We start from the raw sequence: 21,430 nt of genomic DNA on the forward strand, positions 1-21,430 counted from the left end.
AGGATATTCACAGTTCCCTGTAATGTGACCATTCCTTGAAGAGTAGATTTGGTGGAAGGAGGAGAACTGGGGACCATCATGTTTCTAAACTGCTTCCTTTTTTTAAATAACAAACATGTATTAAATTTATGTTTAGAAGAAAATATATATTATATAATATACCAAATTTGTAAATTAAGAAGTATATGCTTATAAATGAAAGACTTATAGCAAAATTTTTTGGGTTTGCTTCCTACTTAGGTATTGAATATGAAGCTTAACTAGTTTACAGAAGGTAAAGGAGTGTGCTTTCCTGTTAGCTAGAGATTAAGCATAAATGAATGATTTCATTCTTAAGATTTGAAACATCTTTAAAAAAAAACCTGGTTGAAAAAAAAAATGACCTGATTGAATGAGTCATGTGTAATACATATCTAGCATATTAATGTAGTCTTATCACTGAGGAAGGAAAAATTTTATGATTCATATCATATTCAAAATGTATTAGTTATTAGCCTATTTTATTTAAAATAATATGGGTTCAGGAAAGAAATTTTTTAATTTAATTGGATTGAAGAATACAAAGACTTATTTTTTAAGTCTTTCTTTTTATGCAGGTTATCCTGTAATAAGTATATTATAGTTGTTTTAGTTTCTTTTAATTTTGTAGTATTTTACTTTTAAATTTATGAAAATTGTAGGTTAAAAATACTAATTATATGTGTATAATACATTTATTTTACATTACGGAATCAAATTTTATCACAGGTTTCGTCTTGATATATATCGCTGTTTGGCCAGTCCAGCTCTAATAATGTTAACAGAGGAGGATCCAATTCTGAGAGCATTTGAACTTAGTGCTGATTTAAAAGAATTAAGCCTTGTGGAGGTGGAATTCAGGTGGGAATGAATGGAAATTGTAAATTATATCTTTTTTTTTTTTTTTTTTTTCAGAATCCCTTCACCCTGGGCTTTTTCATAGACCAAATTAATGTTTGTATTTATTTACTTTTGAAACAAGATGACCAGACCTTGCTGCTACCTATTTGGGATTTTCCTTCAGATTCAATGGAAAAGACGTTGGTGTTATTTAGGTGTTATTTAGGTAGCTTCTTCCCCACCTGCCCTTTGAAATTCTTGCACCATCCCTACGTTTCCCCTTTGTTTAATGTTGCCAAAGGAGTTCTAAGACAGTGAAGAGTAGTGGGAGTGGTAGCCTTAAGCAAGAGGAAATTTGTAACTGTTCTCTATCCCACCTCCCCTTGTTTCCAGATTGTATAATCATCCTTGGAGCCTGATCTTTCATAACTTTCGGAAGCATATAGAATGGTTTCCGTGTGTCGTGGACATCCCTTCCCCCCCCCCCCCCCCCCCCACACACACACACATACACAGATATAGTGCCTTTTCACTGTTTGGTGAGATTTTTCTATTAGGAGACACATAGCATGTAGACTTAAAAATAAAATACTACTAATTAAGAGGGATGGATCCATTCATCCCTCTGAGTTTTACTCTGAAGTGAAGAGTTAAATGTAGTTTTGGCATAAAGAATGGTTATAAATGTCCCTTAGAGAGTTAGGGTAGAGGACCAAAAAAAGGCTGTGAAAAAACAGCCTATTAATAACTAATTTAAACATTAAAAAAAGAAGTCCTTAGACTTGTGGAACTTTGAGACTTTCCCTTATGTTAAAGTATCCCTGGTACCCCCCCCAAAGAAGGAGAAATTGATCATTCTTGCCAATTCTTGCTGTGAGGTTTCTGGGGGGCAGATTATACCTATCTCTACTTTCCTTTTAAGTCTAGCTGCTGTGGGAGCCCCATGTCTTTGCCTTGTACTCCTCTAGTGACTTGACAAGATGGAAAGAGTCAAACTTCTTCCTGAAAGGGTGATAAGAAGCTGGCAGTTTTCTTATGCCTTAACAGCAGTTTATAGTGTGTTCTTGATAGCTCTGAGTTCTAGAAACTTTTTAAATATTCCTATTTATAAGTTTTCAAGTTTGGAACTACTATATTCCAATTTGAATAAATTAAAATTTATTTAAACTCAATAGGAAATAAAGTATATACTTTGAGAAACACATAAGACATTGGTAAAATGTAACTTGTTGCTACTTTTAACTTTATTAGCACATGAGCTGTTATAAATTATTCCTTTTAAATCTGAAAAGCTTGCTATTTTATAATCTTATTATCTTACAATTAGAATTCTCAGTTACCTTATAAAAGAGAATTCATTCAACTCCTTCCTAAAAGGGTTTGAAGCAACTGCTATGATTATTTAATCATAGGATAATAAAGTTAGATTTTGAAGTGATTATAGAATTCATTTACTTCAGTCCCCTTGTTTTTCATAGACAGGGAAAGTGATCTATGTAGGTTAGATATCTTCCTGATATCAGCATCTGATTAGGAATAGAGTTAGCAGCAGCTATAACTAGAACATAGGACTTCTGGCTTCTAGTCTACTATATTTCTATCCAAACTACACAGCCACTTAATTAGTCTTCTAGTAATTTATTAAAGATTAAGAAAATTAAATTAATAAAATATATTAACTTTACTGAATTTAGTGGTGTGTCAGTGTTTAAGATGAAACCACTTTGTAATAATACACACTTTTTTTTTTTTGCTAATACACACTTTTGATGAATATTCTCATCTATAATTAGATCCTAGACCAAGAAGCAGTAATACTTCAATTATTAAAGAAATCCAATTACTATTTTTAGGTAGTTTTGGTTATGTAGGAAATGCAAAGAGTAGATGAGAAAAATTTACTCTGTAAGGAAAAGTTTTTAATTCTTTGATAATTTTCTGTTCATGGAAAATCTCATTGTATAGAAGATTAATCATTTGGAAAATTTTTCTATTTTCCCTTCCTCTGTCATTAAGGAGAAAAAAACTGAATAAGAATTATTTTATGAAATCTGACCCCAATTGACTCATATTTATTTCTAACTTTATTTTTAAGGTATTAACACTAAGACATAATTTTAATATAACTGATGTTCTTAGAGAGGATATCTGCTAAAACTTCTTAATTTCTCATAAGTTGGTTGATTTAAGCCTATCTTTAACCAGCAGTTAAATTCTAAATTTCAAGGAATAATAATTATGAGAGAAAATTGTTTGCTAGGAGTATTTCAGTGTCTTTTACTTCCAACTTGAATTTTGTTGAACACTTTAAAAGTGAATCAGAATACTATTTTAGTATCAGAAGTAGTATAAAACATGTTGTAAACTATTATTGAAAACACCTTAATAAAAGTTACATAGTAATATTTATTGGATAGCATTATTATAATCTATTGTTTAGATAAGTAATATAAGAAGGAAGTTTGATACCAAACTTACAGAGAATAAGGGCAAATGATTTAAGAATTGATTGACAACTATAACCCAAATTTCTAGGAATATCAGTGTATATAAGGAAATACTGTGCTCATCTAAAATGATCAGTATGAACACAGGGAACATAATTGTGTTACAGTTTTCCCCAAAGCTGTTGAGGGTTTATGTATCAGTAAGTTCTTTTGATCATCACTACAAAATGACTTCAGATTTTATAAAACCCTGTCAGAATTAAAATGTTGCTGAATAAATAATTTTCTACTGAAAACAGCTTAATTAGAAGCTGCAAGTGACATTTCTAATAATAGATTGTTGCATTTTACAGGAATGATTATGAGGAACTAGCCCGGCAATGCAAAATGTTTGCTAAAGATTTGCTTGCACAAGCCCGGAATTCAAGAGAATTGGAAGTTATTCTAAACCATACATCTAATGATGAGCCTCTTGACAAACGGGGATTACTAGAAGAAAGAATGAATTTAAGTCGTCTAAAACTTGCTATCAAATATAACCAAAAGGAGGTATGAGATTTTCTGTGTCATATATAAATTATTTCCAGGGTGCCTGGGTGGCACAGTCGGTTAAGCATCTGACTCTTGGTTTCAGCTCAGGTCGTGATTTCAGGGTTGTGAGGTCAAGCCCAGCTCTCTGCTCAGTGCAGAATTGGCTTGGGGTTCTCTCTTCCCCTCCCTTTGCCCCTTCCTCTAGTGTTCTCTCTCTCTCTCTCTAAAATAAATAAATCTTTTAAAAAAGAATTATTTTGGGATGCCTGGGTGGCTCAGCAGTTTAGCGCCTGCCTTCAGCCCAGGGTGTGATCCTGGAGTGCCGGGATCGAGTCCCACATCCTGCTCCCTGCATGGATCCTGCTTCTCTCTGCCTGTGTCTCTGCCTCTGTGTGTGTGTGTGTGTGTGTGTGTGTCTCATGAATAAATAAATAAAATCTTTAAAAAAAAAAAAGAATTATTTCTTCCACAGTAGTATAGTAGCTCAGAGCAATTAAGAATTAATTAAGGATATGTACTCTACTATCACTGTTTTTTAAAAGATTTTTTTAAAAGATTTTTTTTTTTATTGAGACAGAGAGAGCGAGAGCACAAACAGGGATGAGGGCCAGAGGGAGAGGGAGAAGCAGACCCTCCGCTGAGTTAGAAGCCCCATATGGGGCCCAGGACTCTGAGATCATGACCTGAGCTGAAGGCAGATGCTTAACTGACTGAGACACTCAGGCCCCCCAAAGATATGTACTTTTAAAGTTTAGTACAATGAATGCTGGCATTAAACAAATACTCAATAAGTGACTGTTGCCATTATTGTTTTTAGGTTCAAGGAAAGTTTTACCACTTTTTTTTTTTTTTTTTTTTTTAATCTAAGTGGGACACCTGGGTGGCTCAGTGGCTGAGTGTCTGCCTTTGGCTCAGGGCGTAATCCCGGAGTCCTAGGATCAAGTCCCATATCGATCTCTCTGCAGGGAGCCTGCTTCTCCCTCTGACTATGTCTGTGTCTCTCTCTGTGTGTCTCTCATGAATAAATAAAATCTTTTAAAAATAAATAAATAATAAAATTTAAAAATTGAAGTATAGTTGATACAAGTTGCTTTTAATAATATTAATTATAATATGAGTGTTAATGTTTTTGCCAAATAGTAGCTAGTTAGGTAAGATCTTGTATACTACATACTTTCATAGTAATGTTTCCATCTTCTCTTTTGTCTGTCATAGGTTTGTTTCGTTGATCTGGTAATAAATAGTGCTTTCTATAGTAATAGCGCCTTTCTGCTTAAAAATAAACTATTAGATATTGTGTTTCCTGGTTCTTATTTGTTAATTCATTGAAACTCAAAGGTGGAGAGGCACATGATATGGTAACTAAGTTGAATCTGGCTCTACTGGCATCACCCTTCCTATTAAGGGAAATACCTATCTAATCCCCATATACACACACAATATAGATTCAGGAACTTGAAGAAGGAAAGTATGCATTTTAAATTTCATTTTTTGAGATATATTACTAAGCATGGGTATTTATATGTAAGTAATGATATCCAGTTGGTAGTACGAGGTGTTGGTAAATGGTACTTTTAAGATTTTTTTCTAAGACCTATTATTTTTTTTTAAAGATTTTATTTATTTATTTTAGAGAGTGAGAGCAAGAGCACAGAGAGGGTAAAGGGCAGAGAGAGAGGGACAAGGGGATTCTGCACTTAGTACAGAACCATTGCAGAGCTCCATCTTACAACCCTGAGATCATGACCTGAGCTAAATTAACTTGTCAGATACTCAACCAATGGAGCCACCCAGATGCCCCTAAGACCCATTATTTTTTGTTATCAATATAGATGTTGGAATAAAACTTGCTTATCAAGTTTGTATTAGTATAAAAATGGGGCCTGAGACAGATAATGGTAGGAAGAAAGATATAGGACCTTTGGTACTAGAAGCAGAATTTTGTATTGATTTGATTGAAAATTTGAGCCTTACAATGGTTTTGTAACTCAGGAAATTGGTACAGGAATTTTAAGATGTTTATTTTAACGTACCTACGTGGTATATCGCTTATCCAGATCTCTGGCTTCAAATCCTATGCTTTTTCTAGTACTCTATAAAGTTCTTGATTAAGGTAAAACATTTATAGGAAAAAATTAAATACAAGAACTTGGATTAGTATAACTATAAGATTATAAATCAACAACATACCTGTGTGCTTAAAAAGGAAACACAACACTAATGTGCATAAATAGAAAAAATATAGAACCCCTGATGTAATCTTCCTCTAACATACATTTTGACGAGATCTTAGGTTGAATTATTTACTTCTGTATATTCCACAACCTAAAATAGACATGAAATACTAGAAAATGCTAGAATAAAGAGATAACAAGATACAAAATTAACTTATGTGATTGGAAAAAGAACTTCAAAGAAAGGTGGAAAGACCTGAGATTATCCTGGTTAGGGAAGGAAAAACTAAGAGCCAGTTTCCAAATGGGAGATAGATACAGATACAGATATAGATATAGATCCCTGAGGGACTCACACATATAACCAAATGTTCCATTCTCTCTCTCTCTCTCTTTTTTTTTTCCAAATGTTCCATTCTAAAGAAGATGCAAGAAAAGGAAACAAGAAGTAGTAGTAATATTTTTATTTGAAAGGAAATACTCTGTAACTCTGTAATTTTAAGAGTGAATGAAAATGTAATTTTTTAAACTAGATTTCTAGATATGATCAAAGGGGAGGATAATATCTTCCCACATAGTTGGTAGACTTTATTTAGGCAATCTGTCCTAAATAACAAACTCCTGGTACTTAGTGGCATAAAACTATATATTTCACAATCATTTATAATCATTTCATAATCATTTTATTATGCTCTTGGATTGTGTAGGCCAGGAATTAGGAAAGGGCACAGCAAGGATGAATTACCACTAGTCTAGGGTCTCTGACATAGCTCAGATGACTGGTGGCTACAATCATCTGGAGGCTTCTTCACTCAAATGTCTGGGGCCTGAGCAGCAGCTGAGGACTCCAGCCAAGAGCTCTTGGGTGGGCTGGTTGGATCCATGGCAGGTGGGCCTCCTGAGCACTTACTACAGGAGTCATGGTGGGTTGACTGTGAGGAGATGGTCTAAGAAGCCTCTCAGGGCCGCCTAGAGTGCCTACATTAACCTGGGCTTCTTCATGGCATGATAACTTCAGGTAGTAGGTCGCTTTATACTCCAAGAGCAAGTGTTCCTCAAACAAGGTGGAATCTTGTTTTAAAACCTACCACAGTCAGAGTGCCTGGGTGGCTCAGTGGTTGAGTGTCTGCCTTTGGCTCAGGTCGTGATCCCGGGGTCCTGGAATCAAGTCCTGCATCAGGCTCCCTGCACAAAGCCTGCCTGTATCTGCCTTTCTCCCTGTGTTGCTCATGAATAAATACATAAAATCTTTAAAACAAAAAACAAAGAAAACCTACCTGCAGAAGTCACATAGTATCACTTCTTCCAGAATTTACTGATTAAAGTAATCACAGCCTTGTTGAATTGAAGGGTATGAAATACTGATAACCCACCTCTTGATGAGAGGAGTCTGCTGATTTATATCAATATTTTAAAACCACCACAGACTTAGAACATTTCCAGTTGAAATTTTGTTTTTCAAATTATATATTTAACATTACTGTTACTTAAATCACCATTATGTAGAGGGATGGCAGAAGTCAGCTCTGAAATTGCTTTGATACTGGGGTGAAGGGAGAAACCACTAAATTTGAGATGCTACTAAACTGGGTAGTTGGTGAGAGGAAAACCTATTTCTGTCTCTGGTATTTCATCTTGAGAGGCAAATTAAGATCCCCTAAGAGCATGGGAATTTGAGCAGAAGAATGAAGAATGAAGTAAGATTTAACTACCAAACACAAGTATAGAATTTTAGGGAATTTTTTTTTTTTTAAGATTTTATTTATTCATGAGAGACAGAGAGAGAGAGAGGCAGAGACACAGGCAGAAGGAGAAGCAGGCTCCATGCAGGGAGCCCGATGTGGGACTTGATCACGGGTCTCCAGGATCACGCCCTGGGCTGAAGGCAGCATGAACCTGCTGAGCCACCCGGGCTGCTCAGGAAATTTCTTAATAAGCACAATAAACAACAAAAACCGTGCCTATATATGTGTGTGTGTGTATTACTGGAGTGTTATATTCTACAAATAATATTCTGTCTCAGGATAAATAATTTTATTTATATGTGTACTTATTTATTTTAGAGGGGAGTGGTGAGGAAGACAGTATCCACATCAAGCATGGAGCCCAACATAGGGCTCGACCTCACAATCCTGAGATCATGACCTGGGCCAAAGTCAAGAGACAGACACTTAACGGATTGAGCCACCTAGGCACCCAGGATAAATCATTTTAAAACGGAAGATTGACCAATTAGTATTTAGATATCTGAATGACATTATCATTACTTGTGCTTTGGTAATTTCAAACCTGATCACATTATTGTATCCAGAGTTACCAGAATCCTTAAGTTAAACTTCACAACATGAGCGTTATATTGGGAAGATACTGCTTCTGAAATTAATAAACTAAGAAGCTTTGTAAACTTTGATAAATTGATTCCTGTACGTGAACTAGAATTTCCCTCTTATTTACAGGCAATATTTTTCCTTTTTTTTTTCTTACACAAAATTCAGTAATAAGCAGCTTTAAGAATATAATATATTTTAAGAAAATCTCAGTGTTTTCATGGAATATAAATCTGATGTTTAGACTTGGATTGCTTTACTATCTTAGCGTCTTGATTTCTTATAACTGAAATCAGCACTTCTTCTAGACAAGCTTTTTTCTTTGGTTTATGGTTGTTAACTTTGAAATTTCACAAACGTTATGAGAGTCTCTACAAATTAAATTTTGCAAAATGGCTAACTAAGCTATTACTAATCATTAATACTTATATACTACATGCTATGAATCAGGCACTATTCTAAGAGCTTTGACAAGTTTATGAGTAGAGATTATTATTATCTCAATTTTATAGATGGTAAATTTGAGGCTTAAAGTTTAAAGACTTGCTCAAAGTCAATTATTAGGTGGCAGAGCCTGGATTTGAATCCAGGTTAGTGTGGGTCCAGTCTATGCTCTCAACCTCTGTACTCTTTTATTACATGTAAGAAAAATGAAAAAAAAATTATGTGGACTGTATAGAATTGATTTTAAGCTATTATTAAACCTTTGAATATCAATTAAATAAATTAAATAAATAATGATTGATTATATTTACAGGTTTTCTTTTCTTTATTTTGTATATGTGTGTGTCCTTTTCAGTTTGTCTCACAGTCTAACTGCCAGCAGTTCCTGAACACTGTTTGGTTTGGACAGATGTCAGGTTACCGACGTAAGCCCACCTGTAAGAAGATAATGACTGTTTTGACAGTGGGCATCTTTTGGCCAGTTTTGTCACTTTGTTATTTGATAGCCCCCAAATCTCAGTTTGGCAGAATCATTCACACTCCTTTTATGAAATTTATTATTCATGGAGCATCATATTTCACATTCCTGCTGTTATTAAACCTATACTCTCTTGTCTACAATGAGGATAAAAAAAACACAATGGGGCCAGCCCTTGAAAGAATAGACTATCTACTTATACTGTGGATTATTGGTAAGTGTTAAGTTTATTCAAAAGATCCTTTTATTTAGCCTGTTAATTCTCCCTTGCTTGATGATCATTGAAGACTTAACTAACATTTTTTGTAATGATAAATGATCTGAACTTGATGATAAGGGAGGAGATCCCTTATTAAATATTACTTAATTACATGAAAGTGAAAAATTATTCTCAGTCTCTAAAATTGTTCATTATCATTAAAACAGAAAAACAAATTGTGCTGATCATGCTTTTTTGGTATAAGAGTATGAATCTTGTCTTAGGTACTTTGAAATGTAACACATATCATACTTTGTTGCATTTTAGAGTTAACTATTTTGTTTTATTATACTGTTAGTTTTCCTTTTAAGAACCTATGAACTTATGAGGTTACATCTTTATCTCTAATATAGAAACATTATTTAACTTTAGATTTAAAGGCTTCCCCAGTGACTCACTCAGTATGAATCCGTTCTTTGTAATGAAGTCAGATATTTAGAAATGACAGGGTTTTAAAATATAAGATATTTTATTTTCTGAAAATTGTGTTTATGAGTATTATGCTATATGATAAATATTTTAAATGACCTGCAGTTTTTCAGCTCTCAACCTTTTTTGTGGGGGATAGAGGGGAGTTGAGATATAATCACATTGTCTATGGTCTTTTAATGACATCTCCTTTATTTCTCTCTGGATCTTCTGTCTTGTTTTTTGTTTTCTGTGGGTTTTTTTCATTCAATTTAGTTAACACATAGTGTGTTAATAGTTTTAGGGGTAGAATTTAGTGATTCATCAGTTTCATATGACACCCTGTGCTCATTACATCAAGTGCCCTCCTTCATGCCCATCACTCAGTTACCCATCCACCCACCCTCCTTCCCTGCAGCAACCCTCAGTTTGTTTCCTATAGTTAAGAGCCTCTTATGGTTGCCTCCTTCTCTGTATATATCTTACTTTTCTTTCTCTTCCCCTATGTTCATCTGTTTGATTTTTTTTAAATTCCACATATGAGTGAGGGGCTCCTGGGTAGCATAGTTGGTTAAACAACTGACTCTTGGTTTTAGTTTAGGTCATGCTCTCAGGGTTGCAAGATTGAACCTCACATGGGACTCCGACTTCAGCAAGGAGTCTGCTAAGGTTTCTCTGTCCCTCTCCCACTGCTCCTACCTGCGCTTACTTGTACACTCTCTTTCTTTCTCTCAAACAAATTTTAAAGATTTTTTAAAAATTGCATATATGAGTGAAATCATAATATTTGTCTTTCTTTGACTTATTTTGCTTAGCATAATACCCTGTAGTTCTATCCACATCATTGCAAATGGCAAGATTTCATTCTTTTTGATGGCTAATATTCCTGTGTGTGTGTGTGTGTGTGTGTGTGTGTGTGTGTAAACATACCACATCTTTATCCATTCATCTGTTGATGGATATCTAGGATCTTTCCATATTTTGGCAGTTGTGGACAATGCTGCTATAAACATTGGGGTGCATGTGCCCCTTCAAATCACTATATTTGTATCCTTTGGATAAATACCTAGTAGTGCAATTGCTAGGTCATAGGGTAGTTCTATTTTTAACTTCTTAAGGAGTCTCCATGCTGTTATCCAAAGTGGCAGCGCCAGTTTGCATTCCCACCAACAGTGTAAGAAGGTTCCCCTTTCTCCGCATTCCCACCAACATCTGTTGTTTCCTGAATTGTTCATTTTAGCCATTCTGACTGGTATGAGGTGGTATCTCATTGTAGTTTTGATTTGTATCATATCAAATGATATGATATGATGCTGAGTGATGCTGAGTGATGTTGAGCACTTTTTCATGTGTCTGTTAGCCATTTTTTTTTCTGTTGGCCATTTGTATGTCTTCTTTGGAGCAATATCTGTTCATGTCTTCTGCCCATTTCTTGACTGGATCTTTTGTTTTTTGAGTGTTGCGTTTAATAAGTTCTTTATAGATTTTAGAAACTAGTCCTTTATCTGATGTGTCATTTGTGAATATCTTTTCCCATTCCATAGGTTGCCTTTTAGTTTTATTGATTGTTTCCTTTTTCAGTCTTGTTTTTATTTTTATTTATTTATTTATTTTTAAAAATATTTTATTTATTTATTCATGAGAGACACAGAGAGAGAGGCAGAGACACAGGCGGAGGGAGAAGCAGGCTCCATGCAGGGAGCCTGATGTGGGACTCGATCCCGGGTCTCCAGGATCACACTCTGGGCTGCAGGTGGCGCTAAACCGCTGCGCCACCAGGGCCGCCCTCAGTCTTGTTTTTACATTCAACTTTTCTCTCCTATCTTTTCGCTATTTGCTATAGAGTAAAAGAATATTAAAATTTGGTCTTTTCCATGTTATAAAGCATTGGTTGATCAATATGTTCTTTATTGGCTTAATTATTGTATAATTTGAGAAAAATTAATGTATCAGTTTCACTTTTAGTTCTCCTTTAGCTATTAGAGTAATTTACAGTACATGTTTCGAAATTTTAATTTTTATTTGGAATTTAGTTAGTTTCAAGTAACTTGATTTAAATCAAAGTTTTACTTTTATTAATATTCAATCCATTATGCATTAACATTTAAAATTAGGTATATAAAGTAAAAATAACACACATCTGAATTCTAAGCTAAAGGGAATTAAATACTTTCTTACTAATATTTTCCTCTCTTGTTATTTCTGCTAGTTTATCTAAAATTTAATATTTTAATTTAGGAAATAATTTATGCCTTATCATATGTAATTCCAAGTTGCATCATTGTACAGCTTTCTAGTGTGAAACTTATTTATATTGTTTTCTGGATAAGGTATAAAGTATTAGGAAAACAAGAGAAGCAAAATTCAAGATGAAGCTGTAGAAATGGATGGTGCTTCAGACCGTGGACAGCCTTACGAGCCATGTTACTTGTTTTGATTTTATGCTAAGAACAATGGAAAACCATTGAAATTTTTAAGTAGTTGAGTGATATGATCAGATTTCCCTTTTGTTTTTTGTTTTTGTTTTTCAGATTTGTCTTTTGAAAAGATCATTCTGGCTACAGTAGAGAATGGTTGGGAGGATAGGGCTATGGCAAGAGTGGATGGTGGGAGACCAAAAAGGAGGCTGTTGCAGATGAAAGCTGATGGTACCTTGGATTTAGGATGTTTATGATAGAAAAAGAGAGAAGGGAACAGATTGGAGAGGTATTTACAAAGTAAAGTCAATAGGACATGGAAGCACACAATATTAGGAGGTGAGGAAGAGTGAGTTTATTAGCAGTGTAGGAATTTTGGAAGAGAGCTTAGTTTGGGGATTTATGGGAGGTTAGATCCTTAGTGTAGTTTTGGATACATTAAAATTAAAGACTTCAAGATCTCGAGACAATTAGACATCATAGTCTGGAGCTCAAGAGGAAGTCTAAGCTTGAGTTAGCAATGTGTGAATAATCTGCATATAGGTTGTATATGAAATTATAAGCACAGATGAGACATTTGAGAAAGTATAAAATGAGAATAGAGGATGTAGGACCAGGTTTTGAGGAATCCCAAAATGATGGGATTGTAGCTTATAGTGTTGATTACTAATTCTTAAAAAAAAAAAAAAAAACCTGAAATATAGTACATTGACTAGTGAATGCATTGATTATAATAGGTTAAAATTATTTTGTCCTCTTAATTCAACTCCGAAAAATCAATTATGTGAAGTGTATTAGCTTCGTTTTATTGTGGGGAGTTTCACAGAAGATAGGAAACCACCTGGCAGCAGTACTCACTATTCTTTCACCTGTCTCTCTGTTTTTTTTTTTTAAATCAAAAATCTTTTCCAATTCATTTTGTAATTGTTGTCAAGACTTCCTTTTAGATATAATACTGGATTTTACAGAAAGTAAAACGCTTATTTCTGTAAGCATCTTTCTTGGTTTAATATTTCAGTGGTACTAAAATAGTAGACAATTTGGTTTAACATTTTCAGATATTTTTTTTTCAGATAGTTTTTATGTATTCATTTAAGATAGAAGCTCATTTAAGTAGAACTTTTTAAAGTAATTTCCCTGCCAGATATGCAAATATTTAAAAATGATTTTCTGCATAAAATATGGGTATTGTATAATTAAGATGTTATAAACAGTTTTTCAAGAATGTTTCATGTGCTTCCTAGGGGAATTATTCTCCCTACTGGTAAGCCAGAGGATGTTTCTGACTCACTTAACTTGATCTCCACCCAGATGTCATGTTGCAGCACTCTATTCTTTTATTACTGTATATTCTCCTTAAAAAGATCTTATGAAAGAATTTATCAAAAAAACTATCCTGGATTATAGTATGTTCTCTGGTACCCCTAGCAATATATTAGCTATGGAGGAATTTCTGGCCAAAAAAGGGGAAGGGATTTTTTTGTTTGTTCGTTTGGGTTTCATTTGTGTATATTTATTCATTTAGCAAATTTTTTTAGCACCCAACTGTGTATTATGCACAATCCAGAACATTTAGGACATTGGTTCATAAAAACAAGAATTCTTACTCTTGAAGAGTTTACCCAATGTTAATGAAAACCAGAATTCTTACTCTTGAAGAGTTTACTCTTAAGTGGGGTGAATACAGTCAGTTAATAATAGACATAATAAGCCCACTCTACACAATGTTTGAAAGTGTTAAGTACTAAGGGAAAAGAAAGGAAGAAGCAGAGTTAGGGAGTTGGGAGTAGAGGACATGGGATTTGCAATTTTAAATAGGATGATCAAAGTAGATGGTAAAGGAATTAGTCCAGTCTGGGTGAGGAGCCTCTAATCAAAGGGAAGAGCTGATATAAAGGCCCTAATACAGGAGTCTTGTGTTTCAGAGGACAGCAAGGAAGCAAGGAGGCCTGTGTGACAAGTAGTGGAAGGAAAGATTGATAGAGAATGTCAGAGGGGAGAAGTGGTATAGGGCCTTACAGGTCATGGTAAAGAAATTACTTTTGACTCTGAGTGAAATGAGATAGAAGGGAAGATTTGGTGCCCACTCTGCACAATCAGCAGCGGTGATCGTGGGTTCTCATTGACGTTCATACTTGCAGTACACAATAGGTGGTAACCTGGCACTGGTTTACTTACTAGCTTTGTAAAAGGGTACAAGACAGGAGAGTACAACATGTCAGCATTACAGCTTCAAATATATCTTTATTGGCAGTTCTTAAAAAGTTGGGCTGTTTCCTCACCCTATTGTAGGCACGTTCAATTGTATGGGATGGGATGAGGACATATGGATGGGCATGGGCTATACGCCAGCTAGCGAAGTCTCAAATCTAGCAGCAGCTGTATCTCATAAAGCCCAAGCGTGTAGCTCCCACTGCAAGCACACTCTTGAGTTTAAAAGAGACATCACACAGAGAACTCGAGGCCTGTGTTTCTCAACATGTTTTTGTTTTTTTTTTTTTAAATCTATGAAGGGATGCCTGTGTGGCTCAGTGGTTGAGCACCTGCCCTTGGCTCAGGTCGTGATCCTGGGATCGAGTCCCACATCTGGCTCCCCGTAGGGAGCCTGCTTCTCCCTCTGCCTATGCTTCTGCCTCTCTCTCTGTGTCTCTCATGAATAAATAAATAAAATCTTTAAAAAAAGAAATCTATTAAGACTCAAAAAAAGATCTTTATAGATAAAAGTTTTTTAATCATCACAAGTAGAGTTAAAGTCAATAAAGAAACATAACCCTATTCACTGAGGAGTTGACTTAACATTGTAAAGATGCACCATCCTGTAAACTTTTGAGATATTAAAAGCTACAATATTCAAAGTACTCCAGGAAATCATATAATGATTTTTTAATAGCAAAATTGGAGCACTCATATTAGTCATAACACTAATGTAATAAAAAAATACTGTTACAGGAATGAACGAATAAGCAATCAAGTAGAATGGAGAAATCAGATATATATTCAGTTTTATATATATGATATATATTATATACTTCAGTTATGAATTATTTTTAAAAATTTATTTAAATTCAATTAATTAACATATAGTATATTATTCGTTTCAGAGGTAGAGTTTAGTGATTCATCAATCTTAACATGTGTCTTTTTATATTCCTGGCTGTGTATGCCTTCAAGGTCTATAGGTCTGCTCAGTCTTCCCAGTCCAGATTCAGTTCCCCAACCAGTGCTGTTTTTATAACAATGTTGAACAGAGCTGACATTCTGTATTTTTCTTAACGTAGTATGTTTCCAAGGAAACCCCTTTAATAGGCAGTAACATGAGGTTGTGTTCTTGTGGAGAAAGAGTTCGGACCTGTAGTTAATCCTTTCTCCTCTGGGAGTTACCTCAGAGTTTTGAGATGGGAAATAAGACCTGGATTTTTTATGAGGATTACTCTGGTTGCTATATAGAGAGTAGATTTTAAGGAGACCAGGAGAAAAGCAGGGAAACCAGGTAGGCTATTTCAATAATCCAGGCTAGACAGAATGATGGTTTGAAGTTGAACAGAATTCTATTTTGAAAGTAGAGCCAACAGGATTTGCTATTGCATTGAATGTGTGGTTTATTTTTATTTATTTTCTAAAATTTTATTTATTTATTCATGAGAGACGGAGAAAGAGGCAGAGACACAGGCAGAGGGAGAAGCAAGCTCTCCGCAGGAGCCCAATGTGAGACTCAGTCCCGGACTCCTGATCAGGCCCTGAGTCAAAGGCAGACGCTCAGCCACTCAGGCATCCCTGAATGTGTGGTTTAAAAGAAATATGAGTCAAGGATGATTCAAGGAAATTTGGATTGTGTCACTAGAATGAAGAAGTTTCTATCAAATGAGATGGGAAGACTTCCAAGTACAGTGAATTTGGGGGCAGAGATTAAGAATTCAGTTTGGATATGTTCGGACATCCCATTGGGCATGCAGAGCAGTCAAGTACATATACAAGTTGAGTTTAGGAGAGAGAGTTAGAGATATTAATTATTCTATAAATACAGATTGAGTTTAGAGATAAATTTAAAAATCTGCCCATAGATGGTATTTAAAGCTGTTAGAGACTAGACTGGATGAGGTCACTGAAGTAGTGAGCATAATAGAGAAAAGAAAATAAGGAACTGAGCCTGTGTGTGTGTGTGTGTGTGAGTGTGTGTGTGTGTATGTGTGTTTAACAACAATTTATTTGTTTCCTTATGCTTGTTTCACATTTATTAAAATTCCTCCCTGAGAGATTGTCATGTAAAACTTGCAGTTATTTTCTTTCAAATTATGAAAACTTTTTACTTAAAATACTAAAATATTTTTTCTTCTGAAAGAAGCTGTAGCTGATGGAAATGTTATTTATTTAATATCTTGAGTTTTAAAGTATTTTTTAGTTTTTTATTGAATTAAGAGCATTGTTTGATTCATTTTCCTTCCTTTTTTTTAGGTATGATTTGGTCAGATATTAAAAGACTCTGGTATGAAGGATTAGAAGACTTTTTGGAAGAATCCCGTAATCAACTCAGTTTTGTCATGAATTCACTTTATTTGGCAACTTTTGCCCTCAAAGTGGTTGCTCACAACAAGGTGACTATTAGCTATGTTAATTGGAGACACAAATGAAGTTTGTTTACAAAAAACCTGAGATATGTAGCTGTATAACTCAGAGTTACGTTGGCCCAAATCTCTATCTGATGTGTTTTCATTTTAAACCCATCCCAGTATAAGGGAATAGTGTGCATTGTTTCCTCCCTTCTGATAGTTTAAAGGATGTTAATTACCTTTAAATGTTGGTTACCTATTATATGCCAGACACCATGGTTGATACGTGCTATACTTTATCTCATTTTATCCTCACAGGGACTCTATGAGACAGATGTCCTTATCCCCATTTTGCAAATAAGGAAAACGAAGCTCAGAGATATTAAGTAACTTATCCAAGACCACACAGTAAGAAACCAAGACTGGATTTAAATCCAGGTCTGTCTAGGCATTTTTTTTCTACCAAATGCCGATTCCTTATATCTGAGCTAGGTTCATTTACCTCATTAATGTGTATATATACTTAAAATGAGAACACAGACTTACTTAAATTGATTAGTGTTAAGTTATCTTTATACCTGCTAGAAAAAAGTTTATCTTTAAGGATTCATTCTATAGTGTTTGCACATTCCAAATCATGATAATTATCTTCCGTAGCTTAAAAAGTGATATAAATGTGATCCTTTTTGATGCCTCTATTTTTAAATTTAGAATTTGACATAAATTTAGTTTTATACACATCTTATAATTTTATGAAGATATAAGCCTCTTCCAAGTCCAGAAAAGGTAATAGATTTTATGTTAACTATCTTTGTTTAAGCCCTGAGTTTAGAATTCTTCTAAGGCATTACAGGCAAGGAACTGAAAGATATATTTTCTGTTTTTTTTTTTAACTAATTTATAGACATAGAGAAAGAAAACTGGTTATCTTACATCATTTTACTTTATTAAAAAAAAAAAAACTCCTCCTTTAAATAATCAGTAGCATGGAACGTGTTTGTTAGGTATTTTCAGTGGCCAGAGTTGTGAAATTACTACGAAAATAAAAATTGGTCATACATAGATAAATGGTTGGGGGTCATTGGTATCTTACACTGATCTCTTTAGTTCTAGAAGTGGAGTGCTCATATAATTTTTTATCCAAACCAGGACACTTTGAGAGTGAAAGGGGGCATTAATTATACCAGGAAAAGAGGGATATTATTTGGGACTAAGGCAATTGAAACATGTGGCCATTCTATGTCTGAGTATAATAATGCACTCTCTTTCTTAGTATTTAGAAGGGAGAATTTCTAGGGTTCATTCTGGAAACCTGAGTTAAAGGTCCAGGTTAATTTAATATGTAACTAAGTAACTGAGAGCAAGTGATATTGCCTCATATATGTAGAGATCTTTCATTTAGTTAAAACAATGTTATTTGTATTAAAAGAAGAAGACTTGATAATAAAATGTAAAAGGAGAGAGCCCCTAAAAGAGATAAATAATTCATTTTCTTTCAATACTCAGAATATTTATTTTTATTTTCCTAAGTTGAGGGAGCTATTTACCTTTGGCTTTTTCTTCCTAACTTTAGTTTCATGATTTTGCTGATCGGAAGGACTGGGACGCATTCCATCCTACTCTGGTGGCAGAAGGGCTTTTTGCATTTGCAAATGTTCTAAGTTATCTTCGTCTCTTTTTTATGTATACAACAAGCTCTATATTGGGTCCACTACAGGTAATAATATTTCTAAAACAATATTTGTTAGATGTCATTATGATTATGTTTTTCTGTTGGTCCACTGGAGCACTGTTCTCTCTTGATGTTAAAGTTAAACTTTGCTTTTGAAAATAATTAACAATTGAGAGGACACTGCATGTTCCTCTGCTTTGCTTCTGGCTGAATAATAATCTCTTGCTTTCAGATATTCAAACTTCATTCAAACTCTCCCTGCAGTCCATAGACATAGATTTGTTTAAAATATAGTTATACCTCAGACAATTGAGGGACATGAAAATCTGCTTTTTATCGAAATGAATCTCACATTTACAATTTTAAGTGATAAATATGAGGGAGATGTTGTGGCAAAAAGAATTCATACTTGATGACTTTGAAAATATGTAAGCTATATTTTAAAAATATTCTTTCATTTTGTTTAGTAAATATTAAATGTAATAAGTTGGGAAATAGCATATTCAGAACTAACAAATTTCATAGAGTTCATGTAGTTTGGTTTTATACTTTATAGTAATTTATAGCTCAAGAAATTGAACTTTTGAGACAGTATGTGATTTGTTCAGAGTAGTATGATTATTATTATCATGAGAATCCAGGACTAAATTCTAAGTCTCTTTACACTAAAGAAAGGACTCACAATTGATTGAATTTACCCGACAGATTGTGGCAGTGGTTCTTTTTATTTTTTATTTTATTTTATTTTTATTTTTATTTTTATTTTTTTTTTGCAGTGATTCTTTTTAGAAGGTGGGAATCAATTCTGCTATGTAACTAGCTCTACATATACTGTATTGTAAGTTATAAGTCTGAAAGTCTGAGTAATATTGATTTTTTCTCAGTAAGTTGAAATTTACTATGAATGTAGATTTTAACAACATTTTTAAAGAGGTTTTTTTTTTTTTTTAGGTTTTATTTATTTATTCATAAGAGACAGAGAGGCAGAGACGTAGGTAGAGGGAGATGTGGTATGATGTGGGACTCAATCTCAGGACCCTGGGATCATGCCCTGAGTCAAAGGCAGATGCTCAACCACTGAACCACCCAGCCATCCCTAAAGGAGATGTTTTAAATAAGAGGCATTAATTACCTTCTCCAAGTAGAGCTATGAAAATAAAAAGTAGGAAAAACCTGGTTGGCTTGGCATTGACTATCCTGCAGCAGTGTTTCCTGAAGTGTGATTCTCTTAACCAAGTCCGGTGAGGTGCTCTGACTGAAATAAGTCAGACACACTGCATTCCAAATAACTCCTTTGGGAATTCACAGTGCACATTATCACATTAAAGCTTATGAGAAAGAAGTAAAAGAAAAAACTTGCTTAATCTTGTTTAAACGATCGTTATATAAACTCATTTAATGTCATACTCAATTTTCATTAGATATGCTTAAGTCTCTGTTTTTCTCCAAAGCAATAGTACATGAGACACTGGTTTTAGACTGTATTTTGATTTAATTCTGCCACTAATATCCTCTATGAATGTCTTTATCAAGAATCAACAGTATTTTTACATGCATGTTGATTTTTTTTTTCTTTTTAGCTAAAAACCGATAAAATCACTAAGTTTCTTTACTGGAAATTTTTTTTTTTTTTTTTAGATTTCTACAAAGAGTTAAAAAGGAAAAAGTATGCCATTATTTCTTAGTGAGTTATCTCTTTATATTTCTTAGAACTGTTGAGTCAGGTCTTCTGACTTAGTCTCTTCCTGAAATAACTGTATAGATATGTATACAAATACTGCATAAGTGGATATTTGTCATTTCAGCTGTTGTGTGTATTTTTCTCCTCCAGCAAGATAAGTTATATTATCCTAATAGCCAGAGAGCTAACAGATAATTAGGTGAAGCCAACAAATATTTATTGTGTTCCTATTTTTTAAAAGTCTGCAGGTTAGTCATATGCTTAAATATTATGATTTAGTTTAGTGAATGATTTTTTAAATTGTCTTTATTAAGGTATACTTTGCATACAGTAAAATACACCCATCTTAACCATGTAATTTGATGAGTTTTGCATATGTATGAATTTGTTTAATCACCACCATAATCAAGATAGAGAACATGTGTATCACCTCAAAAAGTTTCTTGGTACCTTTTTGCATTTAGTACTTCCCTTACCCTCTCCCTTGGCAACCATTGTCTGGTATAGACTAGTCTCAGAACTGAAGGATTTGGAAATACAAATATTATTAGTATGGTATTATAAAGCAAATATTCCCAGGCAATCTTTAGAGTGTTACTGATTCGTGTGGTCACGCGCTCTCTGCTCCAGGTCATTATATCAAATCTGTATTCTGCAGGAGGAAGGGGGAAAGTAGAGGGGGAAAAGGCAGGAAGCATGGGCCAGCTATCTTTCTCTTTTTATCAAAAGAGCAATAATTTTCCCTAGAACCCTATCAAATGCTTCCACTTATAACTCACTGGCCAGAATTTGGTCACATGGTTATTTGTAGCTACAAGGAAGTCTGAGGAGATGAGTACTTTTTTTTTTTTTTTTAAAGATTTTGTCTATTTATTTATGAGAGAGGCAGAGACAAAAGCAGAGGGAGAAGCAGGGAGCCAGATGCAGGACTTGATCCCAGAATTCTGGGATCACGCCCTGAGTTGAAGGCAGACACTCACTCAACCATTGAGCCACTTTTAATGAGAGGAGTACTTTTAATTGAGCATATTGCCCTTCAAGAAATCAGGGCCTGGTTAGTTAGGAAGAAGGCAAAAAAAAGATATTGACTAGGAATCTGTAGAATCATAGTTTCAGGCTTTTACTTAAAGAAGTTTTCAAATAAAGATATTTGTTTTTCAGTGTAGTCTTACAAACGTGACAGATTT

At 34.2% G+C, this 21,430-nt stretch overlaps 1 protein-coding gene across 7 annotated transcripts in view; it reads left to right on the forward strand.

Annotated features, from left to right (window-relative positions):
• Positions 1-21,430, forward strand: part of TRPC1 (transient receptor potential cation channel subfamily C member 1) — a 107,357-nt gene that overhangs the window by 32,177 nt on the left and 53,750 nt on the right. For 5 of the 7 annotated variants that reach the window (XR_007405336.1, XM_025449007.3, XM_025449010.3 and 2 more), the window contains 5 exons: positions 748-879; positions 3,659-3,854; positions 9,137-9,473; positions 16,796-16,935; positions 18,464-18,607. Coding sequence is in view for 6 of the 7 variants with exons in the window: in XM_025449007.3 (XP_025304792.1) it covers positions 748-879; positions 3,659-3,854; positions 9,137-9,473; positions 16,796-16,935; positions 18,464-18,607 (949 nt within the window). In the remaining variant the exon portion in view is untranslated. The remainder of the gene's footprint in view (positions 1-747; positions 880-3,658; positions 3,855-9,136; positions 9,474-16,795; positions 16,936-18,463; positions 18,608-21,430) is intronic. The other 2 variants (XM_025449009.3, XM_049100050.1) reach the window with 1 other exon arrangement.

Source organism: Canis lupus, chromosome 23, assembly GCF_003254725.2.
Source record: "Canis lupus dingo isolate Sandy chromosome 23, ASM325472v2, whole genome shotgun sequence".
NCBI lineage: Eukaryota > Metazoa > Chordata > Mammalia > Carnivora > Canidae > Canis > Canis lupus.